We start from the raw sequence: 23,616 nt of genomic DNA on the forward strand, positions 1-23,616 counted from the left end.
ATTTTTATTTGACAAGACATAAATTATTTATAATTAACAACATGCAATTTATCAAATTTAACAAAACTTTAAATCAAATGGACTTTATTCCATCTTATAACTCGCACATACCGTTAACCAATGAAGTTTTATCTATTATACAATAAAAACCTAGTTTTCTATTGTGATAATACAAAAAATGCAGTAAATATATAAGTAAGTAACAGATAAAACTTTGGTAATTGAATATTAAACTATATTGACACGATGAAACAATACTTATCAGCAAACATTAATTTAAACCATGGTTACAAGGTCATATAAAATAAAATTTATATTAGTCGACATTAGTTTGTAAAAGAGATTTTTCATGATATTGGTATAGTTTTTTCTTAAAACTTTAATAAATATGCCCTTGATATAAACAAATCGGCGTTGATTTGTTTACTAACAAAGTCTCAGACACTAGTTTAATTTCAAACCGGTTTTTTATTTCATTTCTACCTAAGTACGCCTAATATTTGTAGAAATTTTGAAAATTTGCCTTAACTATCTTAAATACAACATACAATACTGTATGTAGTATGAAAATGAAATATTTCTTAGAAATGATTAAGCGGTTCTTAAGAAAAACAAAGAGAATTGTTAAATTTCTCTATCACTGCCAAAATCAAAAGATTTTATGAAACCATTCATTAGTATACATTGGATAGACAGACAGGAGCATGTTATTCCATTAAATTAGTTTACATTAAATATCATAATTACAAATTCAAAGTGATTAAAACTATTGTGTTAATATTTGCATTAAAAACTATAATTATAAAAAAATAATTTTTGGCATTGTATACTTAAAATTAAAACAAATTTTTTTGTGTTATTTAAAGTGTTTTAATTAGTTAAAACTATCGGTTTTTGTTTTATTTTTAGTACTTTATTTTAGTATGCAATCATAAGTGCGCGTTATTAAACATATATTGTTATATAGTGATTAAAATTTTTTTGAGTGTATTTATTGTGAATTTTTTAGTCATACGAACTTGCATCTCTGGAAGCAAATATTTGTAAGCTTGTTGTTTTACATTAAAATAATATCATTTATTATATAATATTTATATATAGATATTGTATTTATTTATAAATATTACAATTATTTGATTTGTTTCTTTTATAGTTTTGTGTTAATGTTGAATAAATGTTTATTATAGACAAAAATGTATGTTGATTAATTTGCTGTGTTTAAATATTGTTTTAATTATATTAAATGCAATAATTATGCTTTATATATAATATTAAAATCTTTTTATGTGAATATTACATAATATTTTGCTTTTTTTTACCATTATTAAATATACTATAATAATCATAAAAAATTCGAATTTTCAGCGCTAAACACTGGTGTAGGAAGATGAGAGAACTGTTGGTAAGCATATTTTTTTATTAATTTTTTATTTATGATAATATATATTTTTAAATTTATTTTATATATATTTCTTTCAGTTGTTACATATAATATTTCAAAATGTTTAGATTACAAGATTTTACTAAATGCTTTGATATATTTTTGTACAATAAATACACTTATATGAGGCGAAAAAACATAAACAATTTAAAACTAAAAACTCAAAACTGGTTGCGCTGGCAATGCTGAGTGGCGCAGGTGTCAGATTATCTGGTTGGTTCCATAACCAATGCTGCCGTCGCACATATGCTGGGCGAGCAAGAATTTTAGCAAAAATGATTTTTATACGGCAAGCGAATTCAGTTTGTTTCGGGGTAGGTTTGCCAACGGTTGTGCTGCAATTTCACTTCATCCTACAAAGAAAAACTAGAAAGTAAGAGTGCGTGTGTGTGTGTTTGTAACGAGACGAGAACACGAACAAAATGTATCACTTAAAGAATTTGGCTAAACAGGCCGCTGTACGCCAACAGGAAGTGGCCACTTTGGTGAAAGCCTTACCCACAATTGCCTTACAAACACGCGGTTATGCTGAACATCAAATTCCCGATCGTCTTAAAGAAGTACCAACCGCAAAAGACCCACGTTTCTTCGACATGGTAGAGTATTTCTTCCATCGTGGCTGTCAAATTGCCGAAACCCGTCTTATCGATGACATGAAAGGAAAACTTACATTGGAGGAAAAGAAAAAGAAGGTTAAGGGTATCCTTATGCTTATGCAACCATGCGACCATATCATTGAAATTGCCTTCCCACTGAGACGTGACTCCGGTGACTACGAAATGATTACTGGCTACCGTGCACAACACAGCACACATCGTGTGCCAACCAAAGGAGGTAAGTGTGTCATGCCTAGTTCTGGTCTAAGGCGAATGTCTATTTATTGTGGAAAATTGAAAAATCAATTTTTTTTATTATAATTTATAATTTATTTGAAACAATAAAAGCATTAGAATGTTTATTAAACGAATTTGTTTATAAAAAAAGATATATATTTTTTTCCAAATTTATTGAATATTTTTTTTGGTTTACTTGTACAATGACGTATGTGATTATGTAATGCATTTCCACCGTGGAAAATATCTAAAAATATTTTTTTTTATTTTTTCTTTTTATTCAGCAATTAGTAATTACTTGCATAATACAATAAATGCTTAGGAATTAGTTTTTCTATTCATTTTTTTTTTTTTGTATTCATATACACTTTTAAATGTGTATTTAAAATGTTTTTATTCTAATACTTAGCAGTTCCAAAACCTTTCAAGTGACAATTCAATAAATTTCTGTGGCCTTGTATTGTCTTTAAGAAAATGAAATTTAAAATAATTTTCCAAATATTTCACAGCGAAAAGGTATTTTTCACTATTCTTCTACGCCTCGCTCGCATTAACGCCCCCTTTTCTGTCACTGTGGCAATATTTTGCAAAGTTTAAAAATAAATGTATATTTTTCTTTTTTTTTTTTTGAAATAAAATTTTGTTTATTTTCACTTTTTTAATTTTTTTTTTTTAAAATAAAAAATATTATGTGTTTTTGTTTATCAAAATATTTTTAGCAACTAATTTCTGTTAATTAAAAACAATTTTTTACATTTGACTTTGCATTTGTTGATGTACTTCCCCCTTTTTTTAATCTAATTTATTCCGTTTCCTTTGAATAATGAGTGCTAATTAAAAATAATGAAAAATGATATATGACACTATATAGTTCCCATATATGCCATATACATTTTTAATTAATTAAAATTAATATATTCTTCCTAATTATTGTACAAATAAATTATGAAATGAGGAACATTTATTAAGCACTAAAAATTATTAAGAAATTAATTTTGAAATAATTATTAATAATAATAATTAGTATTTATAATTTAGTCATTTTAATTAAACAATAATTTAATTAAAAAATTATTATTAATTTAAAAATAATGAATAAAGAAATTAATTTAATTTTTATAAGAACAATTTCAAATATTTCACACATAACGGTTGAAATAATTATTAATAAATTAATAATAGTTTTTTATAATTATTACTGGGCTTAGATCGTTAATTATACAAAATTATTTATATAACAGATATTTTGGTCTACAAATTATAGTTCGGACTATCTTCAGTATACAATAATAATAAAAGTTTTTATTATTTATTATGATCGTAATAACAATTTATTATAAATTAATAATAATTCTAATCAGTATTTATAATATAATCATTTTATTAAAATAATAATTAAATTAATAAATTAATTTAATTTTTATAAGAACAATTTCACATATTTCACACATAACGGTTGAAATAATTATTAATAAATTAATAATAATAATTAGTATTTATAATTTTATCATTTTAATTTTATAATAATTTAATTAATAAATTTAATGATAACAATAAAAATATAAAAACGTATAAAGAAATTAATTTATTTTTTATTAGAACAATTTCACACATAACTGTTGAAATAATTATGAATAATTTAATAAAAATTTAAAATTAGGGTCATTAAATTTCAAATATATTCTAAAAATCAATTGAAAATATTTCAGTATTATATATAATTTATTGTTTTAATAAACAAATTTTATTTACATATTTTTAAAAGGCTAATTGGTCAATATTAAAAAAAAACAACTTTTTAAATTATGGTTAATCCGGGGTTACTTTTTCAATCAAGATCACATTTCATGCAATTTTCAATATCGATTCGTAAATCTCGAGTGAAATGTATAACACTCGAGATTATTTTATAACAGTCTAGATATTGTGCCAGAATAGCAAGATTACTCAGAAATCAACAGCTGTTTTATATGACTTGACTAATAAAGCGTGATTTGATTCGATAAATGTATTCATATAAAATATAACACATATAATATACACATATATATATTTTTTAAATATATAAAGTTTTTGATGAAAAATATAGCACATATAATATAAAAATATTTGATGAAAAATTTAATACATATAATATATACATATATATATTTTATAAATATATAAAATTTATAAAATACTACACTACTACAAAAATTTTAGATTAGTCTAAAAATGTTTAATTGGGCAACTTTACTATCTTTACTTTACTTTTACGGAATTCTTCATTTTAGTATTTCATATATAATTAACTTCGTTAAAGATTTTTTTATACCAATAGATGATCGTATTAGAGTACCTCGTTAAACTATATTTTACTTCGCTTAATGTTCAATTAGTTCTCTAAAAAACTTTTTAAATGAACTCTTTATTCTAATAATCTTCATACTGTTAAAATCATGGTAGATCATATTAGAGTGCCTAGTTAAACTATATTTTACTTCTCTTAATGTTCAATTAGTTCCCTAAAAAACTTTTTAAATTAACTCTTTATTCTAATAATCTTCATACTGTTAAAATCGATACTTAGTCAATCATTTAAAGTTTTTATTTTATCATTAAAGATAACTTCTAATTAAAATTGAAATTATAAGTGAAAGGAAAATCTAGTTTTCTACCGATTTAAAGATTTGTTCCAACTGATCGTAAACAAACAAAACATCCTCAGTTTTTTGTATAAAGTTCAGAATATATATCATTGACAAGTTCCTAATGTCATAAAGGAATAATAAGCTTTCGGGTAATAGTCTTCTAGCCCATTTCAAGGTTAGACAGATATAAAATGTAATTAGTAGTTTATCTCCATGTTTAGGTAGAACGACTATCTATCACCTCAATTAAACGCATCTTGTTGAGATGGATTATATATAGGATAACCCATTAGATAACCTGACACTAATTTTAATTCTCCTCTACTAAAGTGGAATATCACTTTATACTTCTTTCAGATATTTTCTATCAGAGACTTATCTCTCTATCAATATTAGTTGACCTTTTTCTAACCACATTAATATTTATTTTTACACTTTTTTTTTACTACAGGCACAGGTAGTAAAACAAATTTTGTAGCTGGTAATACATAAAATAGTTGTTGTTTGGTTTGATACTACTTACAGACCCGCCAACTACATCCATTTATATGCATTCTAACTCTTCGTGAGTTAGTATGTTCTCTATAGCTAAATTTGTAGTTTTCCTTTGAAAAGTGGAGAGCCGTCTGTTCAGTTAGGGTCGCTAAGTGACACAAAGAGTAATCATAGACGCTGTGTTTCTCTCTTTGAGAGCCAGTACCCCGTCCATTTTCAACCTATATATATATATGCATATAATGTAAAATATATATGTTTCTGAAGGCATATTTGATTTTTATATATATTGTATATATTATATTCTTCTTAAAAATAAAAAACCCAACTAGTAAGCATACTTAAATATTAAATTAAATGCTATTTCTATTGTGATAAATTTTACTCAGTTTTTACTTGAATTTGGAGACATCTTTAGTGATCGATTTTATTGTTTTTATATATGTATATATAAATAAAATTGAAGATATTTTTATGCCATAAAAAATCTTTAAAATGCATTTGTATATAACTTGTTGCTAACGAAACAACCAATTAGTGTATCTTTATAACTGTTACTCGTTGAATATTGTATGAGTAACTAGTGTTAAAAATTTTATTAGTTTAAAAATAATACAATTAACGTACCTACTTTGTTTTTAAGAAAACTCTTATAATAAAATAAAAATTTACCTTTTTCGGATATGGAGTTGTTAATTAGTATAATAATTATTATGTCATGTTTTTATTATGCTATGAAATAGGCTTATACCAGTAGCGAACGGTTTCACTAGTTAATGTTACTAGTACAATACGTAATCTTAGTAATTATACTAAAAATATATTGTTTCTAAGGCTGCAATAAAATTTTATAACCATGAAAAAGATATTACAAGTTCCGAAAAATAAATTTTATCAATATTGTTTACAACTTTTTTATAACTTTCTAATAATCTAGATATTTTTAGGTTATAGAACTGTTTCCAAATGCAAGGTTAAATGTTTTTTTTTTGTTATATTCTTATCATAAAACACGCGGTTTAGTATAATAAACATAATCGAAATGTTACGCCTATATTATATTATATGTAGAAATATTAATCTGATATGTTTAACTTATAGATTAGTACGTTGTTTTTATAGCATCAACAAACTTTCTATACCAAATCAAATCAAATTAAATCAAAACTTTATCAATGACGTTAATTACTTTATTTTTTTAATGAAAAACAACAAATAGAAATTAAAAAAAATAAAAATAAAAATCTTCAAAACTAGTTCTGCAAAACAACATCTTTGCGCTGAGGTTATGCCATTTTTTGAGACCAATGGCGTATGCGCCAGTTTATACCAGTTCGTTTTTCGACGATTTTTTCTATGATTCAAATATTTTTGTTAGAACTTTTTTATTCTATCTAAATTTATGTATATTGTATGTTTATAATAATTAACATTTTACTCGCTGTTGCCAAGTTTATGAGAAAAACAACAAAATCTAGATAACATTTTTCGCCTAATGCCATAAGTAAACAATATTTTTGAATTATAAGAAAAATACTTTTTATAAGCACACATTTTAGATTCGATAAATATCGTTAATTGCTAAAATAAATTCATAAATATACTATATAATAATTTTCTATAAATTTTTTATTGTTACTTGTTTTTCAATTTTACTCATATTTTTTAATTTTTTTTATTTTGTTGAGTAATAAATAGACCTTCATTATTATATATCATTTATGGTTCATATTAGTTCATTTAATTAGTATTGCTTTTTAAAACTTTTTTTTTATTATATATTCCTTTGAAGGTGCTAAAAGTGTTATAAATTTATATTTTTTTACAAAAACAATCTTATTTGTTTATTTATTATAGACTCTATTCTATGTATGCTTATGAGTTTTCATTATAAATTTGTTAAGATAATTTGTTTATATTAAAATTGTTTGAGTCCACGATTCTAACTGATTGAATTGTTTTCTATTTGAAATTGTCACGAGTTGTGTTGTTTTTGTTTTCGAACTATAAAATAGTCTCTATGGAATTGTCGGTGATACAATTTGATTAACAACTCAATGAGGTTAATTTATAGATTAATTTGTATACAAAAAAATATGTTTTATTTGTCTTACTCACAACTCGACATCTGTTTATCCAATGAATGAAACAAAGATTTATTTACAAAACTTATTAGTAACTTTAATTAAACAATTCCATATTTTTATATTAATTCTCTGAATATATAAAAAAACTGTATAAGATATCTAGAAAAATAGTTGATATTATATAGTTCAAATCATGAAAATAATAAGTAAAATATTGTAAATTGTTATAATTATCTTTGTTCCTGATGATGACTCCCAAGGAGAGTCGAAATATAGAGTATAATCAAAAATATTAAACGAATATCTGAATATATAAAAAAACTGTATAAGATATCTAGAAAAATAGTTGATATTATATAGTTCAAATCATGAAAATAATAATTAAAATATTGTAAATTGTTATAATTATCTTTGTTCCTGATGATGACTCCCAAGGAGAGTCGAAATATAGAGTATAATCAAAAATATTAAACGAATATCTGAATATATAAAAAAACTGTATCAGATATCTAGAAAAATAGTTGATATTATATAGTTAAAATCATGAAAATAATTATTAAAATATTGTAAATTGGTTTTTCGAACAGTAGTGAACTATAACAACAAAAATTTATTTTTTATATTATTTTAATTAATTAAATTTTTGGCTGACCGTACAGCTGTTTCGAGTATTGTCAAATACCCATCATCAGTGTTCTTGAAAATAATTCTTGTATTTAATTATTCGTAAATAATTATTTTTGAGACTGCAAGTACCAGGAATCGAATTTGGGTCCTGCCAAATGTGAATATAGTAAATTGTTATAATTATCTTTGTTCCTGAGGATGACTCTCAAGGAAGGTAAAAATATAGAATATAATAAAAAATATTAAAAGTTTTTAAACGTTAATTATTTAACAAAAAAAGGACCTATAGCCGAATTAAAAAGTATATAGATAAAATACTTATCAAATAGATCTATCATAAATAGATAAATATTTAACAGATAAAATAAATAGATGAAAATTTATAGAGGATATATATATAAATATAGTCAGGTACATAAATATAAATAAATATAGATAAATAAATATAACTTAGAAATAAAAATCTATAAAATATATATATAAATAAATTTTTAACACATTATAAGCATTTCTTTAAAATATTTTTCTCAGAAATAATGTATAAATTGCTCTTCATTGGATTTTTTTTCTTTTTTTTAATTACACTGATAAGACATTTCCCGCTTAACTTATGTATTTATATTAATTAATATTTAAATAAATATACAGAACAAAAATAAATTATAAATAATTTCTGTTTATGTTGATTAAACAGTATCAGCTACAGTAATTTTCCTCTTCATTAATGCTTTATGTACTGAAAGTATTATACAAAGAAATTCTGTATATAAATATTTTATTCATACAATAAATATATATTATACTTGGCATAAGATCATTTTTATTGATGAAATTTATATCTACAAAGTATATTAAAAAACTTTGTGTTGAAAAATTACTTAAAAATAGTAATTTAATAATAATACAAGGAAAGGTCTGTTAAATGGACGTTCTCATCTATTTAAACAAACGATATTACTAGTCCCTAATTTTCGTTTTCATATAAACAACGTTCTTGTGAACATAAAGTTCTCAAGGAATTTCCACTCTTGTCGTTTTCTGTTTTATAAGAGTTTAAATATATATTTTTTCTAATTCTTTTAACCACAATTTAAAACTACTTCGTTCGTCTAATCACTTGTTTCTTCTACGGCTCTTAAGTTATATACACATCACTAACTTCGAATCGAATAACGTCTTTCTTACGCATCCTCTTTTCTGAGAGTGAAAATAATGAAATAATATTTTATTTCCAAATGATTTCTACTGTTTTTTTTTAACATTCTCTTGTTTTTTCATTAAGCTGTTCATGTTGTGGCCGACTATTAGTAGATCCAACTAAATATTGTAACGACAACTGTTACTGCTTTTATAATAGCTTAAGCAGAACAGGAGCATAGATGGATTACAAGACACGAAAGAGGAAGTGATTGCAAAATATAATGAATAAGGATAGCAAGGTGGGATTGAAATGAAGTTTAGTTAGGGTAGTATTAAAGCTAGACCGAATTGGGAGTAAAGAAAATTTTTGACCTCCAGGAATCACAAATTGATAGGACTCAAGTTTATATGTGTATATGTGTAAATTATTGTATATGAAGAGATTGGTGGTTGCAATGTACTTAATAAGGATAGTTGCTGAATATTAAATGGGGGTTTAGGGTGGTATGAAACAAGTTCAAAGCAAGGTTCTTGCTATATTAGTAGCTCATAAATCGACAGAACTCTAAGTTTTGTGTACAAAAAGTAATTTGTAAATATTTTTATGAGAAAGATTGTTGGTTGCATTATGTGAAGGATGAATAGAAGCTTAATTGCAGTAGTATTGAAATTTTTTTGGGTTAAGGTAAGATAATTTTGCCACCTTTATAGGCTATAAATTGTTAGACCTTTAGTTTCTGTATGCAGAAACGATTGATGAGAGATATAAATGGAATTGTAGTTGGAGTAGTATTGAAACTAACCCGGATGTCTTCAGCTTTTTAGATTTCTACATTCGTAGCCAAACTGTAAGCGTATATCCAGTCGTGGGTACCGTACTCTGTTGCAGCGTGTCGTTAAGACTAAATTATTCCTTAGTGAATAATTTAAATAATTAATTTTTGTACTTTGTACTCTCCTTAGAAAAACATCCACAACCTAAGCAAACTTGTGTTGGTCATATATGAACTTTAATTAATAAAATAAAAATAAATTGATTAATAAACTATATTATATCACATTTTTATAGTAATTAAATGAAAAATTCAAATCATCAATTTTTTATTATGAATGCACATAAATTTTAATTTAAAATAATTTCGTTTTCATTAAAAATTGAGTGGTTAACATTTATAAACAGCAATAAAAGCAGACAAATCTGATAACACATTTTGTTTTTTGTCTAATTTGTTTATTTTATATGAAGTATAACGAACTAAACGAAATCTGTTATACATACTTATAAATTTGTATAACAGTTTTCGCATTATTATAATGACATCATAAAGTAATGCATATTGCTTGACACTTTGACAGTTACCGGCTAAAACGAGTTTGCTAATGAACTGCAGAGCAAGTCGTTAACATTTAAATAAATTAATATATTTGTATGTGTATATAAAATATAATATATAATCACTTTAAAATAAAATATAAATATTTAAATATAATAATAATAAGTATATAAATATAATAACTTCATAATAATAACATGCATAATTATTAAATTTACTAAATCTTTATTTTTTGTGTTTAATAAATGATAAATTTATTTATAACTATATTGAGCTCCTAATTTATTCAATGGATCAAAAAGGTTTGTTTATGGTATTGAGAATGCCAACAGTGGCCAAACTGTAGCTGCATATCCATCCATGGACAACGTACTGTGTTGCAACGCGAAGCCAAGACTACATTTAAATTTAAATTTAATTTTAAATATAATAATATTAGAATGGAAAATATATATGTATATATATACAAAATATAAGTTTAAACAAAAAGTTATTTAGTTTAAAATAAATTTTTAAAAAATATATAAATCATGCAACAAATAATGCCTTTACAAACAGAATAGTATTAAAATTTAACAATTACAAATCAAAATATGATTAATTAATTCAATTATTAAAAATTTCAAAACACAAAGCAAATTTGTTAATGAAATTTTTAGAGCAAATTAACAAAACTGCAGAAAAATGTACAAACATAAAAAACAAGTACGGCTTTGGGTCAGTTGGTTAAGGTGCGCTGACTCTGAGTTTCAAATTTGGCAGGGCACGTGTACGATTCCTGGTACTTGCTGTCTCAAAAAATTATTATATCCAAGACCACTGGTTATGGGTATTTGGCAATACTCGAAACTCCAGAAAAATGTGGAAACATAAAAAATAAGTACGGCTTTGGGTCAGTTGGTTAAGGTGCGCCGACTCTGAGTTTCAAATTTGGCAGGGCACGAGTACGATTCCTGGTACTTGCTGTCTCAAAAAATTATTATATCCAAGACCACTGATTATGGGTATTTGGCAATATTCGACACAGCTGTATGTTTAACCAACAATTCAATTAATTAAAATAATATAAAAAAAATTAATTTTTGTTATAGTAGTTCGGAAAAGCTCTTTATAATAAATATATATAAAAAAAAAATGTTTTAAATATGTAAACCATTTTTTTAAAAATGCATTTATAAATTTTAAATAATAAGACTAATTTTTTTAATTAGTTAAAATGACTTTTTAGGCATATGCATATTTCAAGTGTTTTGTTAATAGTTTTTTTTAATGATAATTAATTAATTCGTAACAAATTTCATACAGGAACTTATTAGTTATTCATACTTTATTATGCATTCCTAATTGTGTCATTAGGCACTTAATTAAATTATTTATTTAAATGTTTTTATTTTTATTTTTTTATTAATATTTTTCAAAAACAAAAACTGGCAGGCATGTGTTATTGTTTTAATGACATTTGCCGTTGTCAACAGGCGAAATTATTTTGTATTATAATTCGCAATTCAAAAAACAAAAATAAAATCAAAAAAATTTGACATTTTGGGCTCATTTAAAATTCAAATCGTCAAAAGATTATCTTCAGCAGTGCCGTTCTTTTTTTTTATTGCTTTATTTTTAATTATTTTTCTATTTGCCATCACCTGACAACAAAACTTGTTTGTTCGTTCTCTGCTAACATATTTTCTTTTTTTTTTTTCGCTTAAAAGTAACACTAACACTTAGGAGTGTACATAAAAAATACTTTCACACATGCAAAAATATTAATATAACATATTTGCGCTATCAAAACCTTAAGTACACACCCCCCAATGCGCAAGATCGAGCCCCTCTTGGCTGTATGCCAGTTAACAACAGTCTTTATGTCTTTTGGAATTTTTGGCAGTTGCTAACTTGTTGCTTACGTCGCTGCTTTACTTTTAACTAAATATATTTGTATGCATATGTGTGTATAGATGTGTGTTATATATTAATGAATATGTATGTACACACATACACATACATACTATATTAACATTTGATGTTAGCATTTGTGCAAGAGAGTAAGTCACGCGATTCGTTTCTTGACGTGACATTGGCTTTTATCTTATCTTTATGTTCTTGTTTTTCTTTCTTAACAATATTTTTTTGGGTTCTTCCGTCAAGCTGATCTCCGCTTTCTCTGCACGCTTTTTGGTGGCCCATTGAAAAATTGCTAATCTTGTTGTTTTGTTATTTCACATACGAGTATATATTGTTGTTGTTGTTTTGTTGTACTTTTATTTAAATAACTTTTTAAAATGTTAATACCAAAGACTGTACACAAAAATATTTTTCGAACAGATAGAAAAAAAAAAATACACTTATAAAGAGTTTACTTAAGTACACAGTCGGAAATGATAGAAAAAAAACATTTTTGATTTTTTTTTTTTTAATTTTTTGGTTATAGCAAAAATAAGTTAAAAATATATTATTTGATATAGAAAAATTTCTTATGTTTACTTATTTCAATGTAGTTGTTTATATAAATAGTTTATAATTAAGTACAATATATGTAAATTCTTTTAAATAACAATTAAATAATAGAAGACCTTGAAATAGTTTCTGCTATAAATAAAAAGGTTTTTGGTTTTTAAATATAAAAATGAAATTTAATTATTTAATAAATTTTTTTTCACTTTTAAATGTTTACATACATGCATTAGTATTATAATTATATGTATGCCTCTGACTGGTTCTAGCTTGATCTACGCTCTACTACCCACTATTACGAGGTTTTGTGGATTCGAAAAGACTTTTTAACTAATTGAGGAGGACGCGTTTCTCCCTCCACCACAACTAATTAACTAACTATGTAGGCAACTAGGTAGAAATTTATTTCGAGGAGAGTTTCATTAGGTTAGGTCAACCTTAGAATCCAAATAGGTTTATTGACCCATTCCGTATACTAACGTATGCCATATAAGAACTCAGAACAACAATTTTTATATTATACAAATAGTTATGATGTTTTTATAATGAATATACATATCTGTAATATATATAGACCCTCAGATATTTTCGACTAGGTTCACCTCTTAAAGTTCTTCATGTCTACGTGCTACCTAACTGATACCTAACTGAACTGAACATTATGAAACTTATGAAAGCTTTACACCTCCAGCTCTATGACTACATCAATTGTAGTCATAATGTTGTTTTTGTGAGCAATGTCATTCCAGAGTCCCTGAAAATAACATATGGTTCGTTTTCCTTGTGAACTATTAAACTTTAACGGAAATAGCTATCGATATTTGGAAAAAACTTACTTGGTTCGCTTTCCTTGTGAACTATTAAGCTTAAATGGAAATGGCTTTCGACATTCGGTCATCCCTGGGAACATCATTAATTCCTGTTTTTCCTAGGGCATCTCTGGGATAAGAACTTTTAAATTTTAAAAGAATTATTGTTGGAAAATCTATAAATGGAATGCGAGCCAGACTGATTAGTTCGATTTTCTACAGGGAAATATGTCAATGTTGCCAAGTCACTTTTATCTACTTCACAGTATCTTTAAATCAGGATAGAGATTCTGGATACAGAATGGTTTACCAATTGACGATAGCACTTATGTAAAGATCGTATTGCTCTTTTATTTTATTTTATTTTTTCTTTGTAGTTTCCAATGCTTTCCAATTGTATTTCAGTATGTTCAGAGTAAAGAACTTAATAATAATAATGATAAAATTTAAAACAGATTCTGTTTTTTTTTCCACGTCACAAATTCTGTCCTGTGGCTTCATCTTGTTGATAAGCCTAGGTTTTTGAACCAAAATTAGATTCATTTCTCCGGTCAGAATCTAATTTTGGAATAGGTTCTATTTTTTCTATAATACTATAGTTATAATACTATAGTTAATGATTCATTAAATTACCTTAATTTAAAACAAGGTAAAGACATTCCTGCTTAAAAACATTTTAGAAAAGAGCTATCCGACATAGGCTTTTTTCTTTCAGTTACATTTTACAAAATATAACAAACAATTTGATGATATGGCTTTGACGCTTTATTCCCTGCAATTGGGAATTACTAAGAGGATTCCCAATTATCGCTTACAATCCTAACAGACTATAAATTACTAAAGGTGATTTATATATTATCATCAACAGTGCTCAAAGAATTTCTATTATAATCTTTATGAATATAATATATATATCATTATATATATCAATATATAATATATATATCATTAATAACATTTGCTTTAAAAAAAAGTATTTTTAAATAGTTTTTTAAGCTACATGAAATTTTTCTGTTTATCTATGAAGAAAAAGTGAAATTATCTTATCTTTTCTTAAGTTGAACTAATTTATCTACTTATCTCTCGGGTCTCTTATCTCACCACTTGAATGTAACTTACACCAAATAAACAAATAATTTAAATTGCTCTAAATTTATGTAATAATAAATACTTAATAATTTTTTAAGAATTATTTTTATATATATATTTTTATAAATTGTTTTTTTTTTATATCAATGACTCAATAGTTTAAGATCTGTGCTATAAAATGCGACATACATCTGCGAGGTCTTGGCATGACTAATAGAGATACTTTCGCATCTGTTAAACAAAAGTACTAAAATAAATGCATTTAAATGCATTTTAGTTTTAATTAAATCGAGTGGTAGACGTTGTAGATTTAGTATCTAGTATTTGACAAGCGAATACATCGGTTTCGAAAATGAAATTAATTGGATTATGTCCAACAGTACGTATGAGAGACATAAGAACAAAAGGGAAAAAAACTATTTAAACTTATGCCAATAGTCAAATTGGCAACAGTTAAAAATAAAGAAAAAAACTAATATTTTTAAAAAAACTATTGACACGATTCAATGTTTAAAATGTTAATGAAATTATGCTAAACAAAGGGGTGTGGTATTAGGTATTGCGTAGTATGTCATGTCAAAATCAATTATTGCATTTACTTTTCCCTAGAACGTAAGGTTCTGCCTTAGATCAACAAAAATATTATAATTATATATATATATATAAATTCGATTTATTTATATACTAAATGCAATTATTTTATTCACTTGCAGGTATCCGTTTCTCTTTGGATGTATCACGTGATGAAGTTAAAGCCTTATCTGCCTTGATGACATTCAAGTGTGCCTGCGTCGATGTACCATTCGGTGGTGCTAAAGCTGGTCTTAAAATCAATCCCAAAGAATATTCTGAACATGAATTGGAAAAGATTACACGTCGTTTCACACTTGAATTGGCCAAGAAAGGTTTTATTGGACCCGGAGTAGATGTACCAGCTCCTGATATGGGTACTGGTGAACGTGAAATGTCATGGATTGCCGATACTTATGCTAAAACTATTGGTCATTTGGATATCAATGCACATGCTTGCGTTACTGGCAAACCAATCAATCAAGGTGGTATCCATGGACGTGTATCTGCTACTGGTCGTGGTGTTTTCCACGGTTTGGAAAATTTCATTAATGAAGCTAATTACATGAGCATGATTGGTAAGCTCGATATATTGAATATCATTTAAATAATGCAATTAATATACAATTTTTTTTTGTTCAATTTAGGCACAACACCTGGTTGGGGTGGTAAGACTTTCATTGTACAAGGTTTTGGTAATGTCGGTCTACATACATGCCGTTATTTGACACGTGCCGGTGCTACTTGTGTTGGTATCATTGAACATGATGGTTCCATCTACAATCCAGAGGGTATTGATCCAAAAGTAAGTATGTGAAACCGAAAAACATATGTGAGAAAAAGTTCTGCACTCTATGATTAATAGGTAGTCAAAGAAATTACCGATGATGGTCTTACATTGTCTATTTTCAAATATGTTATCTGGTCACATTATCCATTATGTTCTAAAGCTTTTTAGTAGTCACCTATTTAGGCGTAAATTAACTTGATCTTACACACATCAGATCAATACACATGCTGTAACTTTGTTGAAGGTAGCATACTCCACATCACCAAAAACAGTTTGGGAATTAGTTTGGAAACGTTAATCAGAACATTCTATTAAATATTGTTAACATTTTGTGAAGTTGAAGTCCAAGGTTAAAAAAACCACTTTGACTTTAAATACTTCAGTATGGTCTATATACATAGTGCTAAGAGTATGTGAGGTTAAACTCTTTAACTCTATAGAATTTGACAGTTAGAACCTGCTTAATATGAGAAGAATTTTATTATTATTCTGCATACAAAATCTATATGTATTTAAGTATAGATTAAATATAATCTGTTTATTATAAAGAATGGTTTTTACTAGGCTATATATAGTTGGTTTTGTTATTTTAGCCCGCAAAAATCTATAAGGCAGTTAATATGAAAAGAATTATGATGTGGATAGGTAATGGTAGTGTGAGAGAGCGGATTTTTTAGAAACAACAATGGATTGAGGGGTGGATGGAATTTAAGGCTACATCTAGTGTCTTGAGACTTCATAAACCTAGTGATCTATTCTTCTGTTTAAAAGTTAACAGAACAGTGGTTATAGTTGTTGTTATTTTTATAACCCAAAGCAACTTGTTGGGATTAGTCATCTGAATAGAGGATTGGTTCCAGAATGTAAACCCAACCGTTTCTAGAACTTCCTGATTATAGTGATTTGATTGTAGAGTGGCTCCAAAATGTAGATTCCTCAAGCTGTGATTAGATTTGAAATACTGTTTTGATTTGTTTGAACAATAGACTGGGAGCACCATCAAGCATCTACGAAATATACTAAAATATTTGTAATATAAATAATTTTTTATTCAAAGAAAACATTTTTAATTTTTATATGTTAATTTAACGACCTTAGCCTAGTACTAATAAAAAAAAACGTAATTTTTTGTTATTATTTTAGCAATTGGAAGACTATAAAAATGAACATGGTACAATTGTTGGTTTCCCCAATGCTAAACCTTATGAAGGTGAAAACTTAATGTTTGAACCATGTGACATCTTTGTACCAGCTGCCGTAGAAAAAGTTATCACCAGTGAAAATGCTCACAAAATCCAAGCTAAGGTATTTAATAATATTTCAAAAATTATATTAATAGTAAAATTAAATAAAAAAATTTTAATTTTGTTTTTACTATAGATAATTGCTGAAGCTGCCAACGGTCCAACAACACCTGCTGCTGATAAAATCCTTATCGATCGTAACATTTTAGTTATTCCAGATTTATATATTAACGCTGGTGGTGTTACTGTATCATTCTTTGAATGGTTGAAAAACTTGAACCATGTTTCATATGGTCGTTTGACATTCAAATATGAACGTGAATCCAATTACCATCTCTTGGGTAAGTTGTCGTTTTACAATAAAATTTAAATTTCTTAAGCCACAATATCGCATATGATTCATGCGCGCTATTATAAAAGAATTTTTTGTTATATCATTTTTTAAAAATTACTTATTAATAAATGACCATTTAAAATCATTTTAATTTTAAAATTTTAATTTTATTTAGTATAATTTAATATGTATATTTTTTTTATTATTTAGTTACAATTATATATTTATCACTACTTTTGGCTGTTTGCTATACACACTAAAACTTATATGAATTTAAAATTTTAAAAATATATAAATTTATTATAAATATGTTTGTTTATGTATATTTTTTTTTTTGTGTTAACACACTGTATTTAGTTTATACAAAAATATATAAATATGTTCTTAATATCAGCTAGTAATACTTTATTCTTTTTTCCGTTTCTCTTATACCAATATAGCATCAGTACAACAGTCGTTTGAAAAATTTGTTTTAGACGGTACAGTTCTTTTAAACTTTGCTAAACTTTACTATATCATTTTGTATTCATCAAATATTTTTGTTAAATTTTCATAAGTAATTTTCCTTTTATATGTGTTTTTATTATGATTATTTTTTAATCATTCATGAAAACATAAATCAGTTAATATTAATATGAATTTAAATATTCCTGTAAAAAAATGTTATTTTATTTTTATGTTTGAGTAGTCTTGGGTACCCTTCTTAAAAACTTGTAGCTGAATAATTTAATATATGAAGAAAAAACATATTTTAAAAATAATAAATCAAAAAGTAAATAAGGTATATGAAAATATATATTCTTATGAAAGAACAACTATTAGATATCACTCTGTTTAAGTTTCTAGTACGCATATTTTTTTACCGAACTATAACTCAACCTATAGCCTGTTTAATTACTATTACAATAATATATATATATATTCATATACGATATAAAAAAATATTAATAAAAAAAATATTGAAATAAAACCATAATTTTGAATTTTGAATTGTATTCAGCGTACAAGTTTTACTTGATATTGTTTAATTTTTAAATAATAACTATTTTTTTCTTAATTTTTTTATTATTAGTTTTTGCACTTGGCATGTTTTGCTTTATGTATTTTATATGTTCTTAAATTTTTAATTATTTAAATTTTATTTAATTACTTAATTGAAATAAGTCTTATTACCACCATCCTCATGTTTTTAATGCTTTGAGCTTTAGCAAATATTTGTTATTTCATTATTTAATTTCCAACTAATATTAATTATAATTTTTATTTTATTTGTAATATAGAATCTGTACAAGAATCGTTGGAACGTCGTTTCGGCCGTGTCGGTGGTCGCATCCCCGTAACACCATCAGAAGCATTCCAGAAGCGCATCTCTGGTGCATCTGAAAAGGATATTGTACACTCTGGCTTGGATTACACAATGGAGCGTTCTGCACGTGCCATCATGAAGACAGCTATGAAATACAATTTGGGCTTGGATCTGAGAACTGCTGCTTACGTGAATTCCATTGAGAAAATCTTCACCACCTATCGTGATGCTGGTTTGGCATTCTAAACATAATGAAGCATATATGCTTTAATGGGAATAACAAGAACAGCTATGGAATATTATCACTGGCTTATCAAATTAGTTTAAGCATAATAGAAAATTATTCAGAAAGGAAATGAATGTGAACTTAAAAGTGAAAGCAATTTCAAATTTTAACACACTCGAAACAATATTCAATACAATTTTAAATGGTTACATTTAAATTTTTAAACTAAAAAAATATTATTTTTATTTCTTTTTGTTTTTTTTTGAAATAAAGTAAAGTCCTGCCATTACATAAGCAATTATCATATGCCAATATTGTAAATTTTGTTTTTATTTTTTTTGAGATCAGAGGCAAGTGACTCAATCAAAATTATTGACCTTACAATTTAAATAAATGTTTAATTTTTCAATTTTTAATTTTCATTAAAAATATTTATGCCATTATTTTGTTTTTTTTAAATTTAAATGTAACAAAATAAAATAATTTTTTTTTATATAAAAATATATATACACATCCTATAAAAGTTGTAACATTTACAAAAATTTTCCTCTTCTTGTTGTTAAATATAAGTTTTATTTACGAAGCAAATGCATTTTAAAAAATTATAATTATTTTAAAGTTAAAAAGCCTCTACGCCATAATATATAAAAAATAAAATAAAACATTAAAAACAAATTAAATTTTGAATATCTTTTTAAGCTTCTTTTAGAAAGAAATCAATTTAATATATTAATACCATATGCTGCAAATTAAGCATTATTACTGTGATTGAGATATACATTTCTACCCACGTCTCACTTAGCATTTTATAATTAAAAATAATTATTATAGAATGAAATTCATCTTTCGTACTTTTGATGCTGTTAACTGGCTTAGTTATACATTAATAACCACATCCCTCTAACCATTTTACTTTTAAAAATATTTATTCAATAGTTTTTTACACAAATTCTATGAAAAATGAAAATGTTTTGTCATAGAATTTGTCGGTGCTGTTAACTGGCACAGTTACTCTAGTTTATTTTAATGTATATGTTTATGTTAACGCTTAGGTATATATAAATGTATGAAATAGTTTAATGAGTGTAGTTAGTGCTCCCTTAGCTAAATCACTTCATCGGTCTACCACTACGCGTTCTTTCTTTAACAAACGTTTCAAATACCTTTTTCGCTGCGGTGCAGTCATCTAGTCCCACGACATGATTAAGCCATCAAAATCGCTTGATTTTAGTTCACTGAATTATACAAATGTCATGATAACACTTATACGGTTCATGGTTTATTCAGATGTGATAATCATCGTAGAAGACTAAAGCTTAAGTTAGGTGGCGGGTTTGTACCCAAAAATGACTTGATTTCAAAAATTGGCCCGTTGTGATATCATGGATTCTCATTGTTCATAAACAGATTAGAGGTCAGCATACGTGCAACGCTGAAAGAAACGACTTACCCATTAAAACAAAGCTGCCCTAACTGCAGCTCTTCACACCATGACCTCGACTATCTGTTCGCCTGCACACACTAACCTTCGTTCAATTAACCGTTGGACGCACCCTATTGAAATGGCCAGATTTCTTCGCCAAGATCAGGGATAATGTTCAATATAAACCTCTCACCTAATTTCTCCACATCCTTCTTCATCTTTCCTAACCTCTACCCACCCACTCTACGCACTAGTGATGTAATCGTCTTGTTATCCTTTCATGTTATCTGCTTACAAGTCCCAGCGGGTTACGACAACAACGACCCCCCATTCAAACCAAAAATTTTATTAAAAAAATTTTCTTAGAAAACTCTGTAATAGTGTCTTTGTTTCTGCGCCATACAGAAGCACAAATCGACATCACCAGTCACCAAATCGACATCCAAGCGATGCATTTTTTTCGCCAGTAGCCCTCATTCACCTTTAAGAACACCTTCACAGAATAATAACACAACTGATATATTGAAAACTTATATTCCTCGACTTTAAAATTATTCATCTAATGTAGTTTTTATTATTATCTGAATATTGAATTCCTTAATAAACATAAATTAAACTTATTTTAAATTTCCTTAATATTGTGTTTATTTATTTAATTTATTTTGGCACAATATTATGACATACATATATGTGTATATGAAAAGTTCGTTGTCTTTTTTAAATTGTAATAGTATAATAATAATAATGATAATATCGTAAAATGGAATATCAATCGTAGCAGTACAATATAAACGTATTTAGCACTTTTGAAATATAATAAAAAATTAAAATAAAATTTGAACATTAATACTATAAGTACACTTTAGTCATAATAATAAATTTTCAAATAATTGCTCTTCTATACCAACAATATCTAATGAGGTTTAAAGTACGTTAGCTATACTTTTTCATAAAAACTTTCCTAAAATAAGTATATAAACATCACTAATAGTTTATATGAAAATAGAAAAACTCTAAATTCTGCAAATATCAAATCACAATTCATAAAGTCAATGATTTCGGGAATAAATTTTGGTCAACGTAATCATTTATGATTTCCATTACACGCTCCGCATTAATCGTTGGCACCATAAGTTTATAACCAAAATCTTTTAATTTTGTATTGTCCAAATGCAAGTGCTTATGGTACAGCTGCTCCTCATCCATATATGGCGTGAGTGGTGTATTATTGATTTCATTCTTTTGACATATTTCAGCCCAAGGAGCCATATGCTTATCGTTTATTTCGCTTACAGTATCAGTTAAACTTAACTAGAAATAAAGAATTAATAAAGAATGAATTATAATATATATTGAAGGTAGTATGGTACCTTTGTTAAGTTGGACATTACAATGCCAAAGTAGTCTATGTTTATTGCAAAAATATCAGCGAATAAATCTGATATGGTACCCTGTGTCGAAGCGGAGTCATCTACTATATTATACGTTTCTCCGGCAGCTTGTGAGCTCTGTGCTAAAGCCCATATAGCAGCACATACATCATCCACATGTACCGTATTGAAACGCATAGCATCATTCCAGAGCAGTTTCATTGTTTCGTTTAAGTATTTGTAGATAGCAGCAATAATTATGCGTGGCACTGAAGCAGTAAACAATTATGTACATATGTAAATATATATGTAAATTAATATTTCTTTAAGTATGCGTATTAAAACTTACTTAGATATCGCTTATCACCAAGTCCATACACTACAGGCAAACGTACCACTGTATAGGAGAGATCATCGAGTGTGTGCAATTCTTTTTCGACTTTCAATTTTTGCTTTGCCACGCTAGTCCAAGGGTCCAATTTGCAGTCCTCCTTTAATGGTGTCTTCTCCGAACTATTCACACAACCGGAACTCAGCTCAACAAAACGTTTCACTTTTATATTCACTGCCTCATGTGCACAGTTCATGCTGAGCTTAAGTATGCCCTCCTTATAAACTGCATCAGTCTGGTTTGGGCGTGTCTCGGCCGCACAATTAATTACAATATCCCACGTACGCGCCGTGGTTGTGTGCGGCATAAAAACAGTTTTACACGAAGCTGCAAGGATAAAAAAGTACACGTAGGTATGTCGCCTCAAATGACTCATTCATATTGACTTACCGGCATTTATTAGATTTGCACTGCAATATTCCACTTTTTCATTCCCGATTGCGGCTGTGTGCCGTTTATTCAGCCAAGCCATTTGTGGAGGCGTTTTATCTACAATTCGTATTTCCTGCGTAAGGTCATTTTCAACAAGATAAGTAACTAAATTACGTCCAATAAATCCGCACCCTGTTATTATCAATAATATAAGACCAAAAAAACATTTAATTTAAGAATTTAATAATATAAATTGATAAGCGACAAAGCATTTGTTGTATGCATGTTGGATGCAAGTGCACAGTGCATGGTAGGAACATGTATTACAACAAACACAACACAAGGAAACAAGTGGTTGATGCTGTGCTTATATACAAACCTCCTAATATTAAAACTGTTGGTTTATCAGCCATAATATTATTATTTACAATTAATTAATTTTAAATATATCAATTATTTTAATATAAGAAGAGATCGTTTACGTTCACAGTTATCGTATTATGAATCAGCAGCAGCACTATTTGCAATAAAAATCACGACACAAATGATGAATGCGTAATGCGCTTCAAAACAAAAATACCAAAGCATCAATAACAGGGTTGCTTGCAACAATGTTGCGCAACAAATACAAAAGTAGTAGACACATGTGGACTG

At 26.6% G+C, this 23,616-nt stretch overlaps 3 protein-coding genes across 5 annotated transcripts in view; 1 reads left to right on the forward strand and 2 right to left on the reverse strand.

Annotated features, from left to right (window-relative positions):
- Positions 1-23,616, reverse strand: part of LOC119683518 (glutamate dehydrogenase, mitochondrial) — a gene marked incomplete at its 3' end in the record, with an annotated part of 56,756 nt that overhangs the window by 25,206 nt on the left and 7,934 nt on the right.
- LOC119683519 (glutamate dehydrogenase, mitochondrial) lies at positions 1,667-19,834 on the forward strand. 2 transcript variants are annotated; one of them, XM_038097227.1, is made up of 7 exons: positions 1,667-2,275; positions 15,650-16,084; positions 16,154-16,311; positions 17,440-17,601; positions 17,677-17,881; positions 18,315-18,353; positions 19,155-19,626. In XM_038097227.1, exons 1-7 carry the CDS (start codon positions 1,864-1,866, stop codon positions 19,424-19,426), a joined length of 1,683 nt encoding a protein of 560 aa, XP_037953155.1. In that variant the 5' UTR covers positions 1,667-1,863; the 3' UTR covers positions 19,427-19,626. The 2 variants fall into 2 exon arrangements, with proteins under 2 accessions (XP_037953155.1, XP_037953154.1); XM_038097226.1 differs by lacking the exon at positions 18,315-18,353 and having other exon boundaries at positions 1,672-2,275; positions 19,155-19,834.
- On the reverse strand, positions 21,631-23,511 carry LOC119683520. The gene is made up of 5 exons (XM_038097228.1): positions 23,342-23,511; positions 22,981-23,154; positions 22,549-22,917; positions 22,200-22,468; positions 21,631-22,140 (listed from the first exon to the last, which is right to left on the reverse strand). The coding sequence occupies exons 1-5, from the start codon at positions 23,373-23,375 to the stop codon at positions 21,871-21,873; spliced, it is 1,116 nt and encodes a 371-aa protein (XP_037953156.1). The 5' UTR covers positions 23,376-23,511; the 3' UTR covers positions 21,631-21,870.

This window comes from Teleopsis dalmanni, chromosome 2 (assembly GCF_002237135.1).
Source record: "Teleopsis dalmanni isolate 2A chromosome 2, ASM223713v2, whole genome shotgun sequence".
NCBI lineage: Eukaryota > Metazoa > Arthropoda > Insecta > Diptera > Diopsidae > Teleopsis > Teleopsis dalmanni.

Bases quoted from the DNA above. Each gene is read 5' to 3' on its own strand.
- LOC119683520 (XM_038097228.1), bottom strand. From the start codon at position 23,375: ATGGCTGATAAACCAACAGTTTTAATATTAGGAG. The intron at 23,155-23,341 runs GTTTGTATATAA...TGATAATAACAG, and splicing joins AACAGTTTTAATATTAGGAG to GGTGCGGATTTATTGGACGT. The intron at 22,469-22,548 runs GTAAGTTTTAAT...TTACTGCTTCAG, and splicing joins TGGTGATAAGCGATATCTAA to TGCCACGCATAATTATTGCT.
- LOC119683519 (XM_038097227.1), top strand. From the start codon at position 1,864: ATGTATCACTTAAAGAATTTGGCTAAACAGGCCGCTGTACGCCAACAG. The intron at 16,312-17,439 runs GTAAGTATGTGA...TTATTATTTTAG, and splicing joins CAGAGGGTATTGATCCAAAA to CAATTGGAAGACTATAAAAA. The intron at 17,602-17,676 runs GTATTTAATAAT...TTTTTACTATAG, and splicing joins CTCACAAAATCCAAGCTAAG to ATAATTGCTGAAGCTGCCAA.